Here is a 25506-nt window from a genome sequence, read left to right as displayed (position 1 = left end):
ACCTATCTGGGCTCTGCCGTTTCCCGTTGTTGTTGACCTCCATGAGCAACTCAGCAGAATCAGACGGGGATGCCGTGTTGGTGTTGAGGAGGAGGTTTTCATGCTGAGCCAAGTACTGGGATGGAGTCTGCTTGGCAGTGCGGGCACAGTGCAGCAATTCCCTCTGGAGAAGTGGTAGGTTGGCCTTAAAACAAAACCAGAAAGCATTCATTAAAGTCAGGAGCTTACCCAAATTCACACAAACACAAAGAACCTAATCTCTCTGTAACTATATTCGGATGTGAAACACTTACCTTAAGGAATGGGATAACAAAGGGTCGGAGGGGAAAGTTGGTGGCTTCCTGGAGCTTGCAGTGAAATTCCTCAATGGTTATAGTGGAGTTCTGAGTGACAGAAAAGAAGAAATGATCATCAGGCAACAGCGTTCCACATAAAGAATTAAATATTTCTCTAAAATATACTTGGCCTATTTTATGTTTCTAGAATAAAGTGAATGTTTTGGAAAGAGCAGGTATGGGGTTAGACCAATGGCGGTGACCATTGTCATTGGGATAGGAAATGAGTAAAACTTCATACATTTAGCAATTGTTATTTACATTGGGTAGGGAGAAAAGATGAAAAAATGTATCCAACATTAAAACAAAGTTTCAAATAGTGTTATTTTGACTAAATACAAATTTTAGCTAAATGTGGACCAAACGCCTGAAAGGTGTGAAAACCTGTTGAAATAGTGGAAGAAGGGAACAACGAGAAAAAAAGAACAAAGTCGGAAATTTTTTAAATTTAGTTTTTTTTATGTTGCCAACACAGCAATTAAATCGCTTATTAACGTATTTCTATGGAGAATTCTCCATTGCCATCAGGCATACTCACCACCAGAGCAAGTACAAGGGTCCGGACCTTCTCTCCAATCTCCGGGGAGATGTCATTGCCAAACTGCTGCAGAGTGGTAAGAAATCTCTTCAGTTTGCTGAGCTGCCTAACCCCACAGGTGGCTGGAAGTTGCTGATTGGCCAGAGAGGATGAAGAGGATGAGGAAGGTCCATTGCTGGAACGCTGCGGTGGGGATGGAGCTCCGTTCAGTAACGGTGAATGATTCATGCCATTTGAGACTAAAGAAACAATGAGAAAAAAGGAGATTAGTTTTTTTTTGCCACAGTATTTATTATTCAAATAAAGTACATAAAAAGCTGACAAACACTTAGAATGAAGCTATCACAAGTAATGTACTGTTGCAGTTAGACTCTGTGTTTTTAAAATGCTAATATGATTTATTTATACTATTCACAATCAGAATTGTGATTATGGAGGTTGCAAAGGATCATCATCAATTTCAGCATGCAACTTCACATTCCACAATTTCGCTGATGGAAATGCACAATGATAGTCCGAAAAATACACAGAGAAGAGACAGAAATAAGAATTGTATAACAAAATTTTAAAATGCATATTTAAAATATGTGGGCAAAAAAAAAGGCAAAATGTAATTTGTTTATTCTGACAAAAAAATAATATTTGCAAACCCTTTTTTCTTTGGAAGTGAATACCAATTCCATTTCAGCAACTACCCATAGGTGTCAGCAAAGGCTTTTTCCCCATACTCCCACAACCGCATTACAGAATCCCATACAGTTACACTATATTCTAACAAAGTGGAAGGGTCCTGCATAGCTTAAGGAGTCATTACAAATTAACAGAAAGCTATCACAAAGCCTTCTCTGTCTTTTTAACATGGTCCCTAACCAGTTCAGAAAAAAATACATTTTGGACGCCAACAGGGCTGGGAATGCAAGACAATTATATAACTGTACTGGGTTTGCCTTGGATACAGCATCCCTTTTAAATCTTGCCTGTAAATGAAAAAAAAATCTGTAAAATTCTATTTTATTTAAAACCTATAGGACCACTACAATACTCAGAGTTTGGAAGGGGGCTTTATCCTAATAAACTGAACATCCATTAATTAAACATAAATCCTCCTGACTGCCCTATTGCAGCATTTTTCCCAAATACTGTAGACAACCTATATAAACAGCTTCCATATCCCATTAGTCATCTGTCGGGTAGCACCAATAAAGGAGAATATTCAAATGCATTGATATGGCTTTTTATTTCAAGGAGATAGAACGATAAAGGCCAAATACTTGATTTGAACCTAAAGGGTTTTCTAAGGCTAGCCAACAAGATCAGACAAGCTTAGAATAATTGAGAGTTCCCACTATAAGCCTCTCTATGTACATGGCCTATACCGGAAAAGTCTCTTCGACACCAAGTGTCTACAAGCTCATCCTCTAGGAACAGTGCAAAACTAACAAACTGCATTATTTTTAAGTATTACTGCAGGAGAATGTTGATTATAGCTGGCCCCCCTTGGACATCTGACAGGCCCTAAGCTCCTTCCCAGGGCGGCCTTGTAAATGGTCCAGCTCCGGGTTTGGGGTATTTTTCAGGAGACACTGCCGTGCTCTGCAATGCAATCCAAAATATATATGAAATGCAGCCAGCATATCTAAGAACTGGTAAGCTGCAATAAACTACATCATGTATTTGGGTTCAGATCCACTTTTAATGTATGACTGTCATTAAAATGTTGGTTGCCTTGCTGTTATGATGAACCACTTGCTTCAGTACTAAGTCATTGACCCGTGACAAGTATGTGGGATCAGCACGAGAAACAAGTTTTTAGATCTAACTTACCGTCTGTCTTCTTGTTCTAGGTCAGTCAACCAGAAAGTCCTGAAATCAGAGGATCATTATAACAGCCAGGCAACTATTATTTTTGGAAGGAGTTTAGCAGTAGAGCCCACATATTCCCTTTAAAAAAAGGTTATGAAAGTCTCTGGTTTTGCTGGGTTAAAAAAAGCATCAACTAGGCTAATAAAATTAGGAAGTTTGTCTTCATTCATGAGTCATGACTCGTTAAGGTTAATGTTGAATCATCCAGAGAACGCACACAAACATAAAGCCAAATAAAACAGCGTGTACTCAGAAGTGTTTTTAAAATCATTGAGTAGGTGTTCAATATCGCCTCAAAGCCAAGTAGACATAAATCTGTTTTTTTAAGCTTTAGGTGGACACTAACAACTTAAATTAAACCATCCACTTGAACTATAGAGGGCATAGAGGGTGGGACCAGGCAGGGGTTGTTTGTCTCTACCTTAAATTTAGAGCTTTTATTTGCAAGAGGTAATTTACCCATATAGATCCAGATCACCAATGAGCAACAGCTAAGGACCACTATTTTACTCTAATAAACACATAGGGACTCCTCCTGTTCACCCCCTCTTCCTTTCCACTGATTTGTTGCACAGGGTGCCAAAAAATTCAATAACTTCATGAAAACAATTTCATGTTTTTATGTGATTCTCCCATGTTCTCCAATTGGTGCCCACAGCCTACTTTTAGGTAACTGGCTTCCATCTAAAAACTAATCCGAAAATGTGTATTTATTAGACTAGACTGTGTGGTTACTTGGGGACAAGAATAGATGCAAATGATGCAAAATAACTTATACAGCACTGGTAAAATTGTTTACAATATATATAAATGCAGCAACAAAAATTGTGCAAAATACATACGTGAGGAGGGTGGAAACGATACGGGCCTCGGGCCAGATGGATTCACGGGTGGCAGAAGTGCCATGATGGGAGGTGATGACCTAGAATGAATCTTCACTTCCATGGGGGACCCAGGCATTGCTGGCAACCTTTTGTCTCCAGCAACTAAAAAGTGACAGAGAAGGAAGAGTATAAATACAGACTGACAGAAACATACACTGTATTATTGTTCTGGATTTATGGTGCCACAAAGACCCGCATGTACTATTTTTCTAATATGTTGTAAATACACTGTATCAATAACTCATGGTAATAGCTAATCAAATACAGGCATTCAGATCTGCAACAGAGATTTGGACAGCGTGATGTATCAACTACACCTTGTATGGTGTGGAGGACAGCAGAAGTTTTATGAGGTCCACATTGCTACATCTTTCACCAAGCCGCCTCTGTAGATAACGCAAGTCATGGCCTTAGCTGGAAGGGGCTTAAGGGTTTAAGTGGCAAGCAGCCACACACATACTTGGTTACTGAATGTCAACAATTAATTCTTTGTATATCAAAAGGTCCCAGGCTGTTGCTCTGTCTGCCATTGTAATCCCCATCATTGTGGACCCTACCACCAGTTTCTTTTGTTGGTGGTAAATAAAACTGAACAGTTCCTCCGGTCTAGATCTTTGCACCTAAAACCAGTGCCAATTGAATAGGGCAGTGTTTGCACTTTTCAAGTCTTGGTTTTAGGCATAATGATATAGTGGCTCTTTGTCCCTCAAATTCCAGCCTTGCGTGACTATGACGTTGGACCTAGTTAGTGCGATATCAAGGTTAGCCAATCACTGCCGTATGGGCCTAGTCAGGAGAAGTATAAAGACACCTCTTCCACCCAAATACCTTTAGTTATCTCCTGTCCCCAAAAAAACATAGATAGTGCCAACTATGCTTGACAAATAGACAAGGCCTATAGCAACCTTTCTGGCCAAAATCTGGTCTGTCCCCAAAGATGTCCATGTTGGTTTGGCAACTTTACCAACACAGTAATTTTGTATAACAAATAAGTGCCAACCAAAGACAGGGATGACCACAGTCCACTCACTGCCATGGAGGATCATTCCAATGTTGGGTCTTTCTAATAGTCATTTTAGCTTTATTTGGCCACAAATTGGCCCATGCCTAGACAGCATTGTATTTAGCATTGTTGAGCCCTTTGGCCAACCATTATGGAATCAAATAGGTAGAATTATGTTACGCTTTTGCTTACAGCTTGACAGAAAAAAAAAGTTAATCAGAAAGTTAAAAAAAAAAAAAAACCTACGTAGACCATTATGCCTATTGAATGGCCACACATTCACTTAAATATAACCAATCAAAACACATTTTTAAAAGAGTTTTGTGCACAACTGGCTGGAATCTATTCAGTTCTTTTTATGAGAAGTTCACTAATCAGGCTTAAGGATCACAGAGAAATAGTCAGTACACAAACAAATAATGCCCCATGAAAATAGGACTTCAAATCTTGAACTAAAATTCCCTGACTGTGAGCTTCCCAGAATCCTCTCTGTGTTTTTCCCTGAGCGCTGTGGTAAAACCACTTTCCATCTGTTTCCCGTTTCTGCCAAGCTGAGGTTTTCCTTTGACATTAACCTCTGCTGAGCCAAAATGAAAAATGTGCCCAAGATCATTGCATCCAGATTGTCAAAATCTGTAGTTTGAAAAAATTCAGTCAGATGGACCTGTGGTGTAGCTACAGACCTATAAGCCCTAAAAAACAATTTGAACCTTGACTGTCCCCCCCTTAACAACTTTGCTTCTTATGTACCTGCATCAAAGCTCAGAACCTCAAAGTGGCTGACCCCTAAGAGTATCAGACACCCTCAAAGTTCAGTCCCCCTTCATTGCTACCCCCCCATAGTGACAACCTCAGTGCTGACCCCCTCAACCTCAGTGACAGACCCCACAGTGTACACCCACCCTCCTCATTGCAGACTCAATCCAAGCAATCAGGGGTCTGCACTAAGGGGGTCTTTCAATTGTGGGGGTTGGCTACGAGGGAGGACCTTTAATAATGAATTAAATGAAGGCACCCCTCACTATAGATCTCATTACAAAACCCCTCCTAAATGATTTAACCTTCAAACCTGAGGAGCACACCCCTAATTAATGCAGATTTCAACTCAGTACTGACTGCCCCTCCAAGGAGTGCACACCCTAACCCAACCCCCTAGTTCAGACTTTACTGCAGATAGCACCCCTTCCTTCCAGGACAGACACCCTATGATTGCTGACCCCCGTGACTTGCCACTGGTTCCTCATTCCAGCGACCAGGTGGGTTGGATGGCCATCACTGTATACAAATCAAGTGGGAGGAAGTCCAGTGGGTGTGCATACAGATCTTGCCTCCACCCACCCGTCAATCTCCCTCTTCTTTCTGTTCCGCGGAGGTGGAGGGACAGTTACTAGAAGCAGAATCTCTGTCACCATACCATCCTTATATCCAGATAATAAAATGGCAAGCAGGGGCTTAACAGAAAAATAAACAAACTGGCCATGGCACAGCTACCATGTACTAATAAAACGATCATGTATTCCCAGTTCTATTTAGAAGGCGAAACACCACATCATATACCAGGCCCAATGCCTTATATTAAAAGCTCTTGTGAAGGAATTTAAGGGTTAAGCTGTTCAGTTGGACAATGACCAGAGTGACCAGTTCAGACTCTTCCTTGGGAAAATCCCTGTAGTTTATAATGCATTCCATTCTTTTCTAGAATAGATGATTTGTGAAGCAAAACTTAGAGAAAAGAACCAAGAAAACAGAAGTCTTTAATTTACTATGAGATCATGGCCTGATTTTTAAACACCCTCGCCCCCTTTTTACAGGTTTGGCACCAATATTAAATAACAAAAAAAAAATTCATTTCAAATTAAACTTGTCATGTATTTAAACTGTTATACGGAACATCTGTAAGAAAAAGAGGTGTTCATGTGTACCTGTGTGATCCTTCCAAGATTTCCATTAACTCCAGAACCCAATGTGCTCAATATAAATTAACATAATAAAAGCCCAGTAGATGCAGAAAAACCTTGAGGATTGAACATCATGTGCAGTAAAGCTAAAGACAATGCCAGGGATGCCATACAGTTGTCTGTAAACTCAGGATTCAGATTTTATTATGTTCTTTCATATTTGGCACATATATTTGACCACAAAGGTACACATGGGCACCTATTTGTCCTACAGAAGTTGTATATAGCAGTTTAGATACATTGCAAGTTTAATTGGCAATGGGCAACACAATGAGCCAATTTAGGAATTACAGGGTTTAGGACTAAACTTTTACCTTTGGTTGCAAGAACTCAAACTATGTACAGAAATGTTAGGTTCTTACGTTTCAAAGAATTAGGTTTCACTTTTATTATTGTCATAGACACTAATAAACTTTGCAAATGTCTAAAAAATAATTAATAAAACAGCAGATGTTGAGTGTAACTCAACGGTTCATTTTAAAGTAAATATAAAGGCATCTTTTTAGGAATGTGGGGGGAGTGCTGAGAGGTTAAAATCACCATCAGATTTTTATCTTTCTCTCGGTCATCGATTTGTTTTCTCCAAGGATTCAGACGGGCAGGGAAGTTGTGGTGCAGTTACAGCTTCCTTAGGTGAGGAACTACATATGGTGTCCTGGCTGCCCATACTGAATGAAGAGGTTAATGGGGAGTAGGTGAATTGAATAGATGTAGGTGAATGATTAATTAAATGTACAAATGAAGTAGTGCAGGCATCCCAGTGACCGAAAGCTGCGTGAGATGGGAACCCATGCTCTTGCTGCCAGTCTGAACATGGCCATACTGTCCTGATCACCAAGAACCAGGCATAGGGAGACTTTATCCACTTGATCCATGACACCTGTCTACACCTGGATTCATAGTCAGCCACAGAGATCCCAGAAAAAAAAAAAAGGGGATTCAACACTCCCCTACTCCTTCCAACAGATGGATACACTTTATGACTTAAGCACATGTACACATGATAAATGTTGCCCAAGACAATCACAAAAGTGCCAGGCAAAAGTTAAGTATGTGTACGGAGATCTCCAAAATAGTTTAGTGGGACATCATTGTCACCTCCTATAGAGGAGGACACAGCGGGGTGTCTCCTGACAGTCCTCTATACAGAAATGAACAGTTATAACACTTATTCCTTCTATGATCACTGCAAACTTTAATGAAAAACTGTTTCTGGCAATAGGAAGGTTACAACAAGAACTAGGGTTATAGATAAAAATGGGAGGTAGGGACACGCAACAGTGACATTTAAATTTGACCGAGGATGCCAGTAAAATGCATGGTATTGGCTTATAAAGACCCAAATTAAAAGCCCTAATACAAACCTAGCTCAAATACAATTGTCTTGTGACTTATATTAATCTGCCATGCTGAATTACTAAACACCCAACAACCACCATTGGGAAGGAATCCATGGGCCACCATCCACCCCTCTCTGTAGAACACAACAGTGCTGTCTGTACAGTTCTAGATTATTCTACCATGCCTGGAAATGATCGCCAATAATTGTTTCCAGGGACAATTATGAAGTGTCTGTATCCAGCTTTACAAGTACAACCCATCTAATTGCATCGTTATTTCTATAGCTACCCGACGTGTGCCAGATGAGAAATACATTTACAAAGCAAGCACCGGCACTTGTATATTAAACAGTCGGCAGAGTTACTTATACAATGCAACTTGTAGAGTTTGTGACCTTGCAAGAAAAGAAGTTTGCAAGGATAAATTACCTCTTTTCAGTCTACGTATGTAGTAAGTGTAATCATGCATGGTTTTGTTAAGGAAGGACTAATTGAAACACAAAAAAAGAAGTCCTCCCCTCCCACCTACTCATATGTCTGTCATACACAGGAGTCAAGGACAACAGCTGATGGCAGTCACCTGCAGCCATGGGGGAGGTCAGAACCAATGCTAATTTCCTTAGGAGACAATGGGAACAGATGAGCGTTGGTGACTGGGATTATGGGTAGCACCTGGTGTCAGTAACGAGGGGGAGGCACTACGCACATCTGTTACTAAACAATAGAAAAGTGCTTTTTCACCTCCTCCTCACTCTTATCTGGGTTTATATAGGGCTCAGCTGATTCAGAGATGCAACAGGTTGTGGTGATTTTTTTTTATTGGACACTAGTGGCACACCAAGCACTCTTTGGGGAAAAAAAACATTTATCACGCAGAGTACTAAAGTAATTAACCCTTGACTTTTATCTACTGGTATATATCTTGGCTGCAAATCATGGGTATAATAATACATATAATAATACAATACAAAAAAAATGCTAACTATGATCATAAAAGATTGATAAACTTTTTAAAGCTGAAGCTAAATGTATCTTGATAGGAATAGCCAGCACATTCGCCAGGATAAGTTACATTGGCCACTTGGTTTCCTTGTTTAATGAGAAAACTGGGAACATTTGCTAGATTTAAAAATTAGTTAATGCAACTGTTGTTTCTGAAAGATTTTGTCATTTTTCGATGGGATTTTTTTTTATTAGTGACTCGCTATTTTGTTTCAACACCCTACACACTGAACTGTACAGTCAGTGAATTGCAAGGGAGCAGGTTACTACCTCTTATATACAAAAGAGTTTAAAAGAATACCCATAACAAAGGGGAGCCGGGCAATTAATAATTAGGCTTTGATCTCAGAGCAAAGGATATAGGCATCCTTTCATTTCAAATTTCCTTTTATGCAGGGGAGGTCTTCAATGACTTTTGTGTAAAGTGGAAATTGGATATTGTGTAATGGCTCTTTACACACTGTTGTGGATGCAGGATTTATTAGAGCTTTTGACCCATCCATCCCTGCAGATTGCACCCACCTGGTCAATTCCCATCCTTGTAGCTCGCACTTGTCTCATTAGTCCTCTACCGTGCATATTGCACCCCAACAGTCAATCCCAATCCTACTTCCTTACAGTCATTGCCTAGCCTTCCAGAATACACCTACCCTATCTGGCCCAAGCTTTTCATATTGTTCCGGTCCAGTTAGTCTAGCCTTGCAAATGGAGCTCACCCAGTCCATTACTTAGACAAATATATGTACATGCCCTAGCTATAGGAGGAGCAGTGTCCTCGGGAATGAGACCATGGTGTTGCACGCTTTTGGCACAGGACTGTTTTCTGCTTCCAAAGGCTAGGATTAGTTTACTAAGCAGCGGAATAGAAGGTATTAGGAATTGATGTACAAATTATTTTAGTGGTAAACTAGCCAGGCTATGTGAATTGAGGTATCAGACAGCTATGGAGGTTGGTTAAGGACTCACTTAACCAAGACACAACGACCAGACTCGGCATGCCGATTCCTCTATTGCAGTGTCTTATTATTATTATTAAACAGTATTTATATAGCCCAGGGTCTCCCCAGGCCCTTTTAGCTGGGTGCACCACCTGGCACTTTTCAGCACCCACCCGGCTTTTTTTGGGTGGTTACTAAAGAGTTTGGTCACAATACAGGGGCTGCCACCCACCTACAATTTCCTCCCACCCGGCTTAAAAAAATTTCTGGGTTGAGCACTGTAGCGCCAACATATTACGCAGAGCTGTACGTTAAATAAGAGTTGCAAATGACAGACAAATACAGAGACACAAGAGGATGAGGGGTGTTAACAATTTTATGTCTGTAGAATTGAGAGTATCTTTAGCAAGACCTGATCATTGCTACAATTAGTAATATTTCATATTAGTGCCAGCCTAATGTTTTTCCCATTTTAGAGCTACAAAATCTTTAGGTGATTTACAAAAATGCCACTCCGACAGTCATATAGACACTGGGGGAGTATCTGCAAATTTATACATGAAATATTCCCATTAAAACACAAAAAGCAAAAGTTTTTAAAAAATATAACATTGTGTGTGGGACTTTACATGGTTTCTTATAATACAATATTATCCCAACAACTCAGTAGAAACACATGACAGATTTTACATAATTTAAAGCAGACCTTCCATTATATTAACAGATCCCAACCCATGTAAAAATTCTGCAGAAAAATAAAGAAAAAGTACAAGATCCAACACCTTTGCCCAGGCACCAGTGATGACACCAATTCTGGTGGAATATTGGGAAAGCTTAGAAACCCAAAATTCACAAGAGCATGCTTATTTTTTGCTTTGTTCTTTTTTTTACATGTAGATTTGGGGCTTACTAAATATAGGGAGCTTGTAGTACAATGTACTACGATTCCTTGTCTAATCTATAGTTTAGGTCATAGCTAATGTTTGTTTATCTGAACATTCATACATTACACATTATATCCCAAACTCTAAAAGAATATGAAGATATAACAGTACAACTTCCCACGACCTCAAAGCTTTTCATTTCATATAGACTTTATTATTTACCATAATATACAGCAAGCCAAGTTTATGTTGGCTTCTAGGTCTTTGCTCCCTCTGGAATTAATCCTAACTGCTAAAGAATGTTATGCAATCATAACTAACTGACACCAATAACAGACGTGTTCTCCATCAAGCAAAAGTGTAGATATACAAAGTACAGAACTGGGACATCTCAGGTGTGTCTATAGATTACATAGTAAATCAAAATCTTTTTCCTTTGCTATCAATTGAAATTAAAACTACACATTTATGTCACTGCTAACTTTTTAATGCTTGTTCTTATTTATCTGGGATAAGAATATAGACATTTTTACAATTTCAACAGACAAATGTTTAAATAGTATCGTTAGCCAGGATCAAATGCTTCAGTAATACAATGTTTGATACAATGTTGAGTAAAGGATAAAGCCATCCAAGACCCCCGAAAACTGGGTGATCACTGGTCCTTGGGAAGAAATGCTGACTCCTTGATTGTCTGCTTAATTCTACAACAATTTGCATGCTCAAAATGTAGACACAATGAAGTCTACTCACTGACTACAAGTTACACATACGCATACAAAAATAATATATTCACACACATACACAAACCCACACAGAATTCAGAAATATGTTTAATTGTTCTATATACATATGTGATATTACAAACCGAGGATACAAATAAATTTCCAATTATACATTAAAAAGTGCGTAAAGCATAATATGCCTAAATATGGGCACACACGTGTTTAGCATGCAAGGTATTATACGTCTAGAATGAATAAATTTGGGATCTAAACTAGAATATATGCATTAAGGTAATTTAGGGGTCATATATAAAAAAAGAGCCATCGGTCCCCCTGCGGCCCAGTCCAGGGCATTCTACTGCTGTGAACAGTGTAGCAGCATTTTAACATTGACTGACAGTTATTTAAATAGGCGGATGACAAGGCATGCAGTAACAAAGTATATATAGTTGTGTTCTTTTACTAATTAAGGTTATCCTATTAATCCATTTTAAGAGGGAGCTGCAGTGGAGACAGGGGTGTTGATCCATTCAAGGACATAAGAGGGGAATGCACTGAAATGTAAGCCACTTACCGTCTGGGATCTGCCGGTTTGGAATTTTAAATAGGATTTTTTTCTTTAAGCTGAATTGAGTGGGATAGCCCTCCGCCCCTGCGTGTGTTTAACACATCTGTGATGCCTCAGTGTGTTGGAAGAAGCAGGACTGTGCTGGCGCAGATGGACTGCAGATGTGTTGTCAAACTGAATTATCCCCCCTCTCCCTTTTTCCTCTCCTCCTGGAGGAAAAATACCCCCTCCTCCTGACTATAGCTGCCTAGCGCTCTCCTTTTCTCCAGCTCTGTTACTAGGGCTTCCTGCATGTCTATGTCACTAGATATACACCTACTGATGGCTTATAGCCAATAGAACTGGAAGTCCTTAATGTACCCAAGGCTTGTGCATGGCTGGGTGCACCAGCGGGGATGTCTCCAAGCCAAGAGCGATGCACAGAGGGGTGGGAAAAAGAAGGCCGCAAGACTGCAAGTCCTTCTACAGCTTGGAAAATATTGATTTGTCTGGATTATTAAAGATATCTATACACTGGAAGAAATTTTACATCTTACGTGACCTTAAGGCGGTCGCATGACTATTCTAATAAAGAGATACCTGTCTTAGAGGGCTCGGATATATGTAGACTTTGCCCGACTCACAGAACACATATTAGTTCCAGGGAAGTGGATAGGGTCAGCTGAAATATCTTGGAATAGTATTTCAGACATGAAAAGGGATGGCTGCTTCTTTCTTTAAAGAAAACCCGTAGCAAACCTGGGTAATTGAAAATGGATATAATGGAAATATATAAAAACTCCATGACGAGGCAATCCAAAGAAATAGGCATATAGCTTATTTAAAATGTGTCCTTTAAATGTTGCGCTCGGCACAGCCCTCTGGTAAACAAGCCCATCCATCAGAAAAATAGGTCAACCTGGAGGAATAGGCTGGAGCTAGGTTAAGCCTGATTGTACTTGAAAAAGTCAAACTTTCCATATACCTTTACCTGGCTAGATTTAGTTGTGTTTGGCTTGTGGCAATGTAATCGTATGCTTCTAAAATGGCCCAGGTTAGCGTCAGGTTTACTTGGAGATTGTTGGCCTGCCATTTACACACAAAGGTTCTACGTTGTTCTATGTTCTTGTACAGGCGCAGGAAAACACATAATTTTCATCTTTTTTTAAAACAACTGTTTATTACCATTCCTTGGCCACATCTTTTTGCACATATGAGGTCCTATTTCCACCTCAAACCATTGAGATCATCTGAACTGTACTATGAGTTGCCAGCCAACAGTAGGCATTGGCCAAGATGAACAGATGCCACATCATCACAGCCAGAAACTATATTTATGTTGTCATACTGAGACAGAAAATGAAGCAAGAACATGGGGTGCATAGCCCTTTGGAATAATATGCTTGGGAAAGGCTTTGCTAGATTTGGTGACCACATTCTCCATTCTCCACAAAAAACAAAACCTTCTAGCATGATCTCCAAGGTCATGTAATGCAGAATGTACTTATCCCTCTCCATGCCACAAGACCATAAAATATTCCCAAGTTTAATCCAACTTGTAAATAAAGTTGCTGTGACGTCACTCTTTAAGAAGTGTGGGAGCCATTGGATTTTTAAGAGATCAGGTCTCACATTTTCAAAGCCAAATTTCTAGAGCTCATAACCTCTGGTTGGACTGCTCTCATCACCCTAAAAAGGACACCCTGGGTGGGATCCAAAGTTTATTAAGAGTGCCACACTAAGGATCATGGAGTCCAAGCGTTCAGTAGACCATGGCACACGCAGCAATGTGGTCTGCCCCAGTATTAAGCACACAAGGAAATTATGATGTCATTGCGTTACAAAGTGATCCCATATGAATTCTTCTTACTTGCCATCTCCATCTGGAATCTGATGTTTAACCCATTTAATCCCTCTCCCATTCTGAGCTGGCCTGGTCCCAAGAAATACATTCTGGCAAGGTAATTTGAGAGAGTATTATTCTCCTGTGACCACAGATACACTTCTTTTAGTCTGCAGAAACTTTTCAATTGCACAGACTCTGCACAGCTGCACACATGTCACCTCTATGTACTTTAGATCATAATAACAAAGAATCAACAGGCTTCTAGTCTGCAATTATGTCACAGGCAATACAAACATAGAGTGGTTATGTAATAAGTGTATGTAGTACAGCAGATCATTATTTCAGAATTTATCTAAACTCAAGAACAAAATTGTATTATATTGCAGTCTACCAGTTCTTAGATTTCATGGCTGCATTCATTAAATACATTATCTTCAAGTAAAAAGGGAACCATTGATCCTGCTAAAAAATTCTGTACCTTTTACCACACTGTGACCCGAGCTGAAATCCCAATCTATCTATTTGCTCTCTCCAAATCTGTGTTACAGAACCCCTTCCTTCTAGGTTGAAGAGGTGAGTGGTAGTGTTATGAAGTTTAAAAACATTTTCTTCCTTACAGTACGAAGAGTGTGGTCACCCTAGGACAGGAATTGTGTTACCGCCTGAATCAGCAAATGGAAATACAGGGAACTAGGGCAAAGAAAGAACTCCGGACTTGTATACAATATACCATTCACTGTCCCGTAGACACAACAGCAAATGAAGTCCTCTGATAAGACCGTACTCACTAAAACAAGTTTCCCTATTTAGGATGATGATTTTGGATTTTCCCTTACATTTAGCCACAGTGACAACAGTCATTAAAATAAATGGACAGAATGCAATGATACCCTCAACTGTATATACAAGTATACATAAAAACAAAGTATTAAACATATAAATACATATTGATAAAGTGAAATAAATCCAGCTGATCAATTTCCTGAATAAATAAAAATTGGTAAATCTTAATGTAAGTAAAGATCTCAAAGGGCTCCATGGCTTTGCACATGTTCAAGACCCCAGAAGCTCATCTTATACTCCTTTAATTCTTTTTCAACCGTCTAACCCCTAAAAAAATTTCTTGGAGAGCCCCTGTAAAAACCAATTTATTTTATTTATATGGAAGTTGTTGTGGAAAAAATGCCTCTGAACATGGTGGCCAAAGGAAAGAATGCTGCCTATAGCGGTGACTGGAATAACACCTTTATAGACAACTTGAAAGTCATGCAGTTGGCTCTACTAAGTGGTGTTGGCTGCAGAAATATGGAGGCATCATCAAATGGGAGGTAAATCAGCCACAGTTCAAAGAACCCCTAGCAATCTCTGGAGGAATCCTATATGAAAATGGCTGCTACAAAATCTTCACGATTATATATATGTATTAAGTTTACATTTTGTGAAGTGTAGCCCAGCTTTTGGATTTCGGAATGTTGAAATGATATATGCCAGAAGTCATGTTCACATATATATTTATACATCTCATATTCTTCTTCTTCATTTAACAAATAGTACGCTGCCTTTGAAGCAGGCATGCCAATGTATTGTTTTCTGGCTGCCTATTGGGCCATCCTTGCAGCTCTGAATATGTAACAATATGAATTAAAGATTTCATGCAGTTTGTTTGATAGGAAAGGATACACATCTTGACTTGTGTTGGCATTTAATACAAAGTGCATTAATGTGTAGTGATATATGGAAAATGAATCATAGAAAACATATAGGTGTGAATCTGTTTTAAAGCTTGCTCTTTGTTCTCATACAAGGTCACAGTTCCATTTCTGGAGATCACTAATCCTCTATTTTGCAGTTAACACTAAACACATGGAATTGAGATCTACAGCATTTTGATAAGTCTGATCTCCCACGACTGCAGAATCTATGCCCCGTAATTGTTCCCCTTGCAGAAGAGAGCAAAGAGTGAGGTCTGCCTGCATTCCATAAGTCCGGCCTATGGCTCCAGGAAGTCTGATGGAGCCTGAGCTGCTTGGAGCTATTCATTTCACAAGGAAGTGAGACACCCACCTCTATTACACAGCATGTCATTACAGCATAGCCTGGAGGGCAGAGAAGAAGGAGGGAGGGCGTCCTGCAATGTGTGTACTGGACTCTATATCAGTATGGACATACTGGTTGTTTATAAACTTCACAAAGTGCCTTTCCATGTAAACAAAGATGTCATTCCACTAGAGGAAAATAACCCAGCTCAGGAATGTTTTGCTGCATGTAGAACCAATACATAATTAATAAGCGGTACAAGATTACAAATATGGAGTGATCTTTGCTTTTCAATGCTGAAAGGAACAGAAGCCGTGGATGGGATGGCTGCAGAATATCGAAGAATTGATCAGTCGAGGAGCAAGAAGAATGTCCTAGAATATTATCCAAGGCACATTTAAAACAGGATTGTGGTTTTATAAACCCCCTCCTCCAATCCGCTGGTAACGTGCTGCTTCTTGGGTAATAAACTTTAAAGTTACCCTGTCGCCCCCCCCCCCAAACCAAACACAATGCCTGCAAAAGGAGAGAGTAATAGTTCTGTGTTGACCCATTTAAAAGGAATCTTAAGATGCAGTCTGTTTATTAATTCTTCCATAAATGTCAAAATCAGGTGTCCCCTGCTGACCTCCACTCCGCTACCAAGATTTGTAGTGAGGTGGGGTCAGCAGAAGAACCAATTAGCCCAGTGGGGGACACAGGAAACACTACTTCGATGGGCCTTCATTCTGGGTAAATATTGCATCTTGGTGCCGAAAAGTGTCGGTTGTGGCAAAGTCAGATCACTTATGAAGTGCTGCTTGTGCAGCTCCTATGCTCAGTCACGGCCTTCAAAACTTTCAGGTCTTTAGATTTAGTCAGCCCTAGGTGCATACTAATTTGGTGCCAGTGACTTAGAGCCCCTAAACACCACATCAACGGGTCCACAATATGACAATTGTGTCCAATAAGCCCAGTTCCAAACAGAACAGGCAGCATTCAAATGCAAGGAACTAGGGCAATGGAGTTGGTTGCAGATGCATTGCAACGCACCGTAGCATGGTGTGCTCCATGGCCAAAAAATGGTGAATGTCCATTTTGCTTTTGGTGCCTTGCCAGCCTTTTAAAAAAATAGGCTGGTTCAATGCAACTCACCAGGACATCAAGGTCTAAATGCGCCCTAAAGCTTTTCCTATGGGGCCTATTCAAGATACACTGAAGTAAGGTATAACTATACAAAGAATATTAATATTCTAGTAGAAAAGATGGAATCCCCTTGGGGAAAATATTGTGCTTGAAAAGCCATTGAGAAATAAACACCACATTTATATGTTTTACCCGCCGACTGTCATTGAAAAATGAAAAGTAAATAAGCCAAATTCATTCTTCCGAACAGAATTGTTTGCAGCTGAATCGCAAGCATGGAGCGCTCCCTTTGTGTTCTAAAACCACATTACTAAGCCAGCTAATAGGCGGCTTGCTGCAAAGGACTCTGGGAGGGGTCATTAGTTACACAAAAGGCTGCTCATTGCAAGAAGGAAATGTTTTGTCACCCAGCTGAGTGGGCTGTTAACATATAAATACCGGGCTGGCTTTCCCTTAGAAAAACGTGCATCTGGCTAAAGTAAAATTCCTTTATTCCTTCTGTTAAACTATAAACACAACTGTGCCTGTGAACAGAGAAAGAGGACCGGATGAAAAGAATAGAGATGTAGATAGAGATACAGAACTATTCCATGGCAGGGGCCAGATAAACTAACAGATGAATATCTTTCTATTGATCTTTAACTAACCCCCCCCCCCTTCCATATAGCCTGTGGAAATGCAGAGACCCTTGCACCTGGTGAGAAAAGCAGAAGGAAGTCCAGGTGTAAGAGTGCACACACACACCTGCTGGCTCCCAGCTCACACCTGGCCATTCACACACACCCAGAGGCAGCGTACACTGAGTACAAATGAATGACAAGCTGTCAGCAGGTTCCTTTCACAACTTAAATGACGTTCATCTATTTCATACGGGTGAAAAAAAAATAGGAAATGGCAAATGAACATTTTTAGACTATGAATTGTCACACTAGCGATCCTGATGCCAACAGCAAATCGCTAGCCATGGATCGATAAAGAGATTTGGCACCTGTAGGGATGATGGACAGCCATTTATTGTACGCTGCCATTTTTAACCTTCCTCGCCTGGTTGGTGTTCTGATACTCTACTTTTAATACTTTCTGAATCACTGACCCAGAATAAGTATACAGCTCAGGTGATCAGCTAATACCAAACAAAATGTGACAAACTACTGAAAGCAAAAAGGATCAGCTTTCCATCCAGGCAACTGGAGTTCTTTACATTGAGTTGAGCAATAGCAGCTTCCATAATCACTTGGGTTCGGTTTACTATAAAAGCCCAGGGGTGGTTGTCTGCTATAGGACAAATTAAGAGACCGCTCATCAGTAGAGAGTGAAAATAAGAAAGTTTACTTACCAAAAATTTCAAGCTGAACTCCAGCCTCTTGTACAGTTCTATAGGCTTCTATTGTGTGGCAAGTCATAGAGAACCCAACACATTTCCTGTCCGATGGATGTCCAGGATAATCCTTTCCTCCCAGACCTTGGCAATAAAGCAACAACTCAATGGGCCAACCAGCAAAGGAAGCAACACCATAGACAGATCACACAAACGTTAGAGATGTTGAACAGGACATGGTATATTCAGGCAATGGACACATCCTTGCCACCAATCCCCTCAATCAGGTAAAACACATTGATAAACACTAAATCCCAATGGAGCATTGAGTGATTTGATTCTATACCGCTTTTTCCCACTGCAATGTCGGAAATCCAAGCATCCAATAGCCAAAAACAATCACAAAGATAGGGAAAGAACCAAAACCCTGGCATAAGCATCAAGCTGCTCTGGCCCTGAGAATAGGTAGGGTGTTCATTTTTTGCTTTGTGGGCACTGATGGATGGCGAATAAAAGCATTGAGGGAACAGATAGCTATTGACAGATAGCACAGGTTCACTTTGATCGTACAGCTGCCGATACACAGTTGACAACATAAACTTGGGGAGTAGGGATAAATTTGGGGAGTAGGGTCTTCATTTTTGGTATTGGGACAGCCCTATTTAGACCCCGTTTCCCTGCTATCTTCTTGCAGTAGCCACCCATTGTTGGTACAGGGCAAGCCAAAGGGGTATGTACTATACGTTTTTAGAAATAAACCTATTAAAGTTATTGTGAGTTGCTTTCAAATTATTTTTCTAAAATGGAGATGTATTTCTGAACTGATTAACCGAAATCTATCCCCCACCCCCTGTATTAAACATGACAAAAATGTAGATGGGATATACTGCAGATGTTATTGAATATCAGTCACTCCCATTATGTCTCATGTCTTTCATTTCGGCATTTAGTGCAGACACTTACACCGTGACCCCGTGTTAAAATTCCAGCTGGTGCCTACTGGATGATGGCAAACAAAAAAAGATTGTTTTACGTCACGGCTTAAAGCTTAATAGTTTGAAATTACGAAAAAAATGTTTTCATTCATTATATATAGTAAAAAAAAAAAAAAAAAAACTATTTTAAGTAACAGGATCTAATTTTCCTTTTGTTTCTTGCACAGGAAGAAAGAAAAATGTAAGCCAATCAGTCCAACAGCATTTCAGTGCTGTCAAATCTAACATTGAAAACTTCCCAACAGGAGAAGAGAGCAGAGTGAGGACTACATCAGTTTTCCAAAGCTCCTTTGTTGTCCAATTAGCAGCTTTGTGGGCGGTTCAGTGACCAGGTTGGGCGGTTTAGCTGAAGATGGAAGTCATCTTCTTGACTCGGGTGTAGGGTTTTCATATTTAAATGTAGCTGTAATAATTGCTTTTTGCAAGTGTTTGATTTTTCAACAGATCTTTCCAATAGATCCAAAAATGTATATTTATATATATATATATATATATATATATATACACAGATATATATAAATATATATATATATATTTATATTATATATATATATACACACACACACACACACAATACAACTTCTAAAACAACAGACGTGGACAGTAGCCTTTTTCATCTATCTGTGGAAAGGCTGAATTAAGATATTTCTATAAAGAATTTCCTTGTAACGTTGGAGCCCGGGGTGATGTTTGGAAGCTAGACAGTCTGGCTCCAAAGATGTATCCCTAAAATGAGTTTATATTTTTACCTGCTCACACACATGCATCGCACATGTGTATGGCAATAACGACAAACACATGTGGGGACACTTTGCAAACCCGAAACACATTTTTTGTTTAAAAAAAAAAAAAATCTTCAAGGAAAATCTATTTTTACGCGGGTCAGTTTTGTCTGTTTAAAAAAACCTCTAATCAATGGAGTCTCGGCCTATAATCTATAGCAGCTGTTGCGGAGACGGGCTGGCTCTGTGAAAGCTCACACACCATAACTTAGACATTTCTTCCGAGGGGCCTGGAAATGTCCACAGAGAAATAGGAATTTACTTTGGCTCCATGCAGTATTACAGTCTCTGGGCCACTCATCAGATTTATTAGGCCATGGTGAACGATATAGAAACTTGACATGTCATTGAACAAATGGATTTCATGGAAAGAGTGTCAACATGCTGCGTAATCCTAATGCAATTCTCCCAAAAGTCCAACTTTTCACAGGATAGCCCCTATTTTTGGGCCCCAAATGGGATAAAGCTGGTAGAAGGTGTGTGAGATGTACAAGGACCTCAAGAACATGTGGGAGGATTTTCTTTCTGCTTGGCAAATTATAAGGGCAGAATGGGCAGCTGCCTGGGGCCCCGGAATCCAGGGATAAATGGGAATGCCAAAAAGTAAAAATAGTCATTTCAAGCTTTTGGATTTATTTTGTGTGTTTTCTATGAAAGGTTATTGTAAAAAAGCTTTATAGAAGTTGAGAGATGGGAAGGGAGCTGCTACACGTTTTAAAGATTTGGAATTTCTGCCCTTGCAATGTTGAGGTTTGCACAGCCCAGGAGACCTGTTTTTTCTGCAGTTCAGTAACACTTACAATTCTTACCCTGCATGACTTGTCATTGAAAGACAAAGCAACACCAAGATGGGCTCAACTTTGTCAAACTGTTCTTTCCTTTCATCATCACAACTGACTGGCTACTTGTGTGGTTTCTCCATCACCAAGTCAAATTCTGGTAGTGTACAAATGGAGAGGAGGGAGGGATAGACCTATGTTCTTTTTCAGGACAGCTATGGAGGCATATGACAAAGCCAACTGGTACTTAATAATGGTAGTTTAAAAAGTTCACACAAAAATTAGCCCTCGGGTAATGGTTTAGTTTTTATACTACCATGCCCCCATTTGGAGCCCAAAGATAAAGTTCCAAGATTTTGGTTGTTTTGAGAGAGGTTACAGATCTAATATTACATAGAAAAAAACGTATATATTTCTTGTTGGATCGTGTTCTTTCATGCCCATGCATGCTGTGGCCCCATTCATTTATACTAGGAGAGCCACCAAAACTACATCTTCCCTTGGGAATGAATGGAGCCATAGTGCATATAAAGGTAGATGCCCCAGGAGAAGGGTTGTACAGCCCCAGGCAGGATCCACAGTGGAAAGTGCACAGGTAAATTGTGGATCAGGTGGTGTGCTTAAAGAGTGAGGGCATGCCTCAAAGGACAACCTGTCCTAATGATAAAGTTGTCCTATAAAAGACACCATGAATGACATTTTTGGGAGTATTTCCCATAGATGATACAAAACTACGAATTCTGTTGAATAGCACCCCAAGGTGAGATGCCACTGATTTTTGAACAGCATCCTAATGCTCTGCCCAGAATAGAGCAACAAGGAGCATATGCTCTTTAGGGTGCATTGTGGTGTTCTGAAGTGAAAAAAGAAATGCCGTGGGTGCGTTAAAGCCTATGTTGTGGTGCTCAGGCAGCCAACACAAAATACACGCCTTGCCTTACAGCAATGCACAAAATACCGCAAGTTAACAGAACGGATTGCCTACGCAGTGCCATAGAGAAAAAGGACCCCGTCTGGCTTTGGCCAGAGGGGCTAGTAGGTCCATTTCAGCTTCGACTGGATGGACTCAGTACCCAGCCCTCGTCAGCAGCCCCGCTTCGGGGGGTCTGGGGAAATTGGGTGGCCCTTCCTCTTTTGAAGAGGGATCACAATAGTACCCCAGTGCACATTTTTTGTGTGGTGTTTTTGCACATACACTTTTTTATTGAGCACAAGGTTTTTGTTTAGTTGGATCACGTTACGCGTGATTCTATAAAAAAAAAAAAAAAAAAACACAGTGGAAAGGCTGGAATGGGCTCTTGGAGTTTAGGTACAATCTGAAAAAACACAGAATATAGAATGCATGAACATTCACATACATGTGTTCTGGTGTGCGGAACTGCATGGGGGGGGGGGGGGTGTTTTTATTTGAATGACAATGCACAGATATGGCACCATAATACACCTTTCTGGTCCATCTTTAAAGTGTTCATGGATGGATGTAACTCAAGCCTTTAGGCGATAAGTGAAAAGGGGACCTCAACAGGTTTACCTATTCTCCCCTAAAGTCCCAATCTACTTTTAGTCACAAAAGCCATATACAAAAGCCCTTTAAAGCAGATCTGACTATATTGTGATAGGGCATGGCCCCCATCGTACCAAAGGACCAAAAAAGGATACGGAGCGTGGTGAACTGTATACAAAGCGTAACGCTATATATTGAAATAAACATCACACCATACGGAGACATAATATTTACAGAACAGAGTATGGAGCAGTGCTAACTGTATATACACAGTAAGTGCCACAGGATTACCACCCCCCACCAAGACCTCTCACCGACATGACCCCAACCACAATACACAAAAATATTAAATAAGCTCAAGAAGCAATGACAAAGTGCAAGAGTCCATTAACCAAGCAACCAAAGTTCATCTTATACATAGAGAGAATTAGAATCACTTACTGACCAGTGACCGTACAATCCCTGCCTTAGATTTGTCAACTGCTTTAGTAGGACCAACCCGGTACTGCACACAAATAGAATGGATTGTTTACGTTGGCTCTGACACTTCGTGGTGGTTGGGAATGGAGGAGACACTGTACAGTTATACATATTGTGCTCTTATCTCATCCTCCCATTCTTCTTGCTGTTACTGGTATCACCTTCAGCAGTTTCCCTTATATTGATAAAAAGTCCCATGACACCCTAGCATGCCTTAAATTCCATCACACAGAACCAACATCAGATAATCTGTTTTATCAGCAATGGTCTGCAGACCACACAAACTGCAAAGTGGTAAGCATGCATCCCAACTTTCCAGGGACTGAATATAAATTAATATACACACAAACAATAGTTAATGGCAGTTCCATCCTATGGTATCATTTATATTTAAAAATAGTTTTTCAAAACTTTTGGTGCACTCAAGAAAGTAGAAATATCTGAATGAGGAAGAGATGAATATGTTCATTCCGCTTTAAATGATTTTCCAGCACGCAGAGAATTTTTGCATAACCCCAATCCAGACCCTGGGGGCTCTGTATTTCCTATGGCCGACCAATCACTTCCAATACCTCAATTTCTACCAAAAATAGCAATGTTCCCTGACAGTTTTTTTCTAACAAATTCCAAGCAAATGTAATGATCGGCACAGTATAAAGATTTACCCCATCGTTGTTGCAAACCTCTTTTTTGAAATTAAGAAATAAAAAGGCGTCAGTCCTAAATATTCACTCTACAAAAAATATATAGGGTGGCCAGTTCAGATAAACAAAAACAAGGAGCAGTTTTTGAGACAAACTTTAAAAAACCTTGGACCGTCCCAGATACAATCAGCAACTATACTTGCACTAATTTTTTAATTGCATTTTAGGATGGTTTGGGTGTGCAGCAAAGTGTTACGAAGGGCAAAATATCAAGACGTTACCCCATTGGTAGGATGTGGGATTCCTGCACAGAGATTGTAGTTTCTCCACTGCCCCATCCACCAACATGGAAATAACCAAAGCTGCCAACAAGGGATAAAAGTAATCAGTACTTACACTGGAATGGTCCAGGTATCCCAACCATCTTATAAATCCTGTGTGTGATACAATGTATAAAATCTTCTCTCCCCACCTCCTGTTCTGCAGGAGGATAAAGGCTCAGTGCAGGAGTTGGAGGGGTCTGAAGAGCAGGAGAAGGTGCAGAGAGAGACAAGGAAAAGTGGGGAGGGCACAGGCTGCAGCCTACAGGAGTAAACCCTCCCCCTCCTAACAAGACCCTTCCCTCTGCTCTGTATCACTTTCTCTTACATAAAAAAGTGCAGCAATGCAGTAGTTCCTCCAAAGCTAAATACAATTACATAAAAGTGATCAATATTTGTGCATGTTCCATGTGATGTAATAAAAAGTGTATACCAAGTATAATAAATCCTTAGAAATCTAAAGCGGAACAAAAGGCATGGAGTCTACGAGAAATCTGAAGTTGAAGGTCTTGTGTTATCTGGCACCACAACAATGGCGGGAGATCCTTTAAGCCAGCGGTCTCCAACCTTTGGACCTCATGGACTACGAAATTCATAATTTAAAATCCCGTGGACCATTATTATGATTTTTTTAAAAGATAAATAGATTTGTAAAATAATGATCTTCCTAATGGTGCTGACAAGGACTGTGGAGGCTCTGATTTATTGATCAGCTCACGGTTAAGTGAAGTATTACTATTGTTACTATTATCATTAGTTGCATTATCTTTGGTATTACTAAAGAAATGCAAAATATTTGTTTGCTTTTTCTCACTCATTCTGAGTTTATTTCAAATCTAAGACCAAACAAGAATTAATAGTTATCAAAGTCAAACTTTCTGATGCCATTAATTATAACAGTTAAAGAAAATACAGTTAAGGTCATACTTACCTCAAAGAACATCTGAGAAATAAATAAAATAAAACAATGGGATGAGAATCGGTATTTGCGGAGCGGGGTGACTGTTGTAATGGTGGAAACAATACTGAAGCGTACGGCTCGGTAACAGTTGTCTCATACAACTTAACACTACACTGACGTCACACTGCGCCTCCTTGTTTTTCCGTCTCTAATACAGATTGTGAATTTAGTGCAATATAAAGGCGAAAGTTGTCATTCAGAATATAAGAATTTATTAGATTATTATTTTTGTTTTATTATTATTAACACATAAAAATGACAAATAATGTCCACAATTTTATGTAGCACAAAATAGCACAAATTATGTGTGCCCAATTAGCACACATTCACCAGGCCATTCATCAGACCAGGACATCTGCTTTCATTGCTCCATGGTCCATTTCTGACTCATTGTCCCACTATAGATTCATTCAGCAGTGTATAGGAGTCATCATGGGCACTCTGACTGCTTTGGGGCCATTTGGCACCATACAATGCACTGTGTAATCTTATACCTTGGCCAGCATTGGGTTTTCAGCAGTTTTTTGCTATAGTACATCTTATCTGGGATCAAACAGATTATAAACCCCTTCCTCCATGAACAACCATTAACCTTGGGCATCTATAACGTCCTTGCTGGTTCCCCTGTTCTCCTACCTTGGAGTGCCAGTTTTAGTGCCAACCACAGCATATAGGAGGTATCCATCGAGACTGTTTTG

At 39.9% G+C, this 25506-nt stretch overlaps 1 protein-coding gene across 4 annotated transcripts in view; it reads right to left on the bottom strand.

The window, feature by feature from the left end:
- CBFA2T2 (CBFA2/RUNX1 partner transcriptional co-repressor 2) overlaps window positions 1–24052 on the bottom strand; it is a 30151-nt gene extending 6099 nt beyond the window's left edge. For 2 of the 4 annotated variants that reach the window (XM_072403676.1, XM_072403678.1), the window contains exons 1-5: window positions 23924–24052; window positions 3579–3722; window positions 874–1112; window positions 294–383; window positions 3–184 (exon numbers count right to left, since the gene is read on the bottom strand). In XM_072403676.1, the coding sequence (XP_072259777.1) occupies window positions 3–184; window positions 294–383; window positions 874–1112; window positions 3579–3722; window positions 23924–23951 (683 nt within the window). In that variant the 5' untranslated portion in view covers window positions 23952–24052. Of the gene's footprint in view, window positions 1–2; window positions 185–293; window positions 384–873; window positions 1113–2697; window positions 2737–3578; window positions 3723–12044; window positions 12400–23923 lie in introns of those variants that run through there. The other 2 variants (XM_072403677.1, XM_072403679.1) reach the window with 2 other exon arrangements.
- Window positions 24053–25506: the final 1454 nt, after the last annotated feature.

Source organism: Pyxicephalus adspersus, chromosome 3 (assembly GCF_032062135.1).
Source record: "Pyxicephalus adspersus chromosome 3, UCB_Pads_2.0, whole genome shotgun sequence".
Classification (NCBI taxonomy): Eukaryota; Metazoa; Chordata; class Amphibia; order Anura; family Pyxicephalidae; genus Pyxicephalus; species Pyxicephalus adspersus.
Note: the sequence above shows the minus strand (reverse complement) of the source record. Positions and strands in the feature narration are given on the sequence as shown.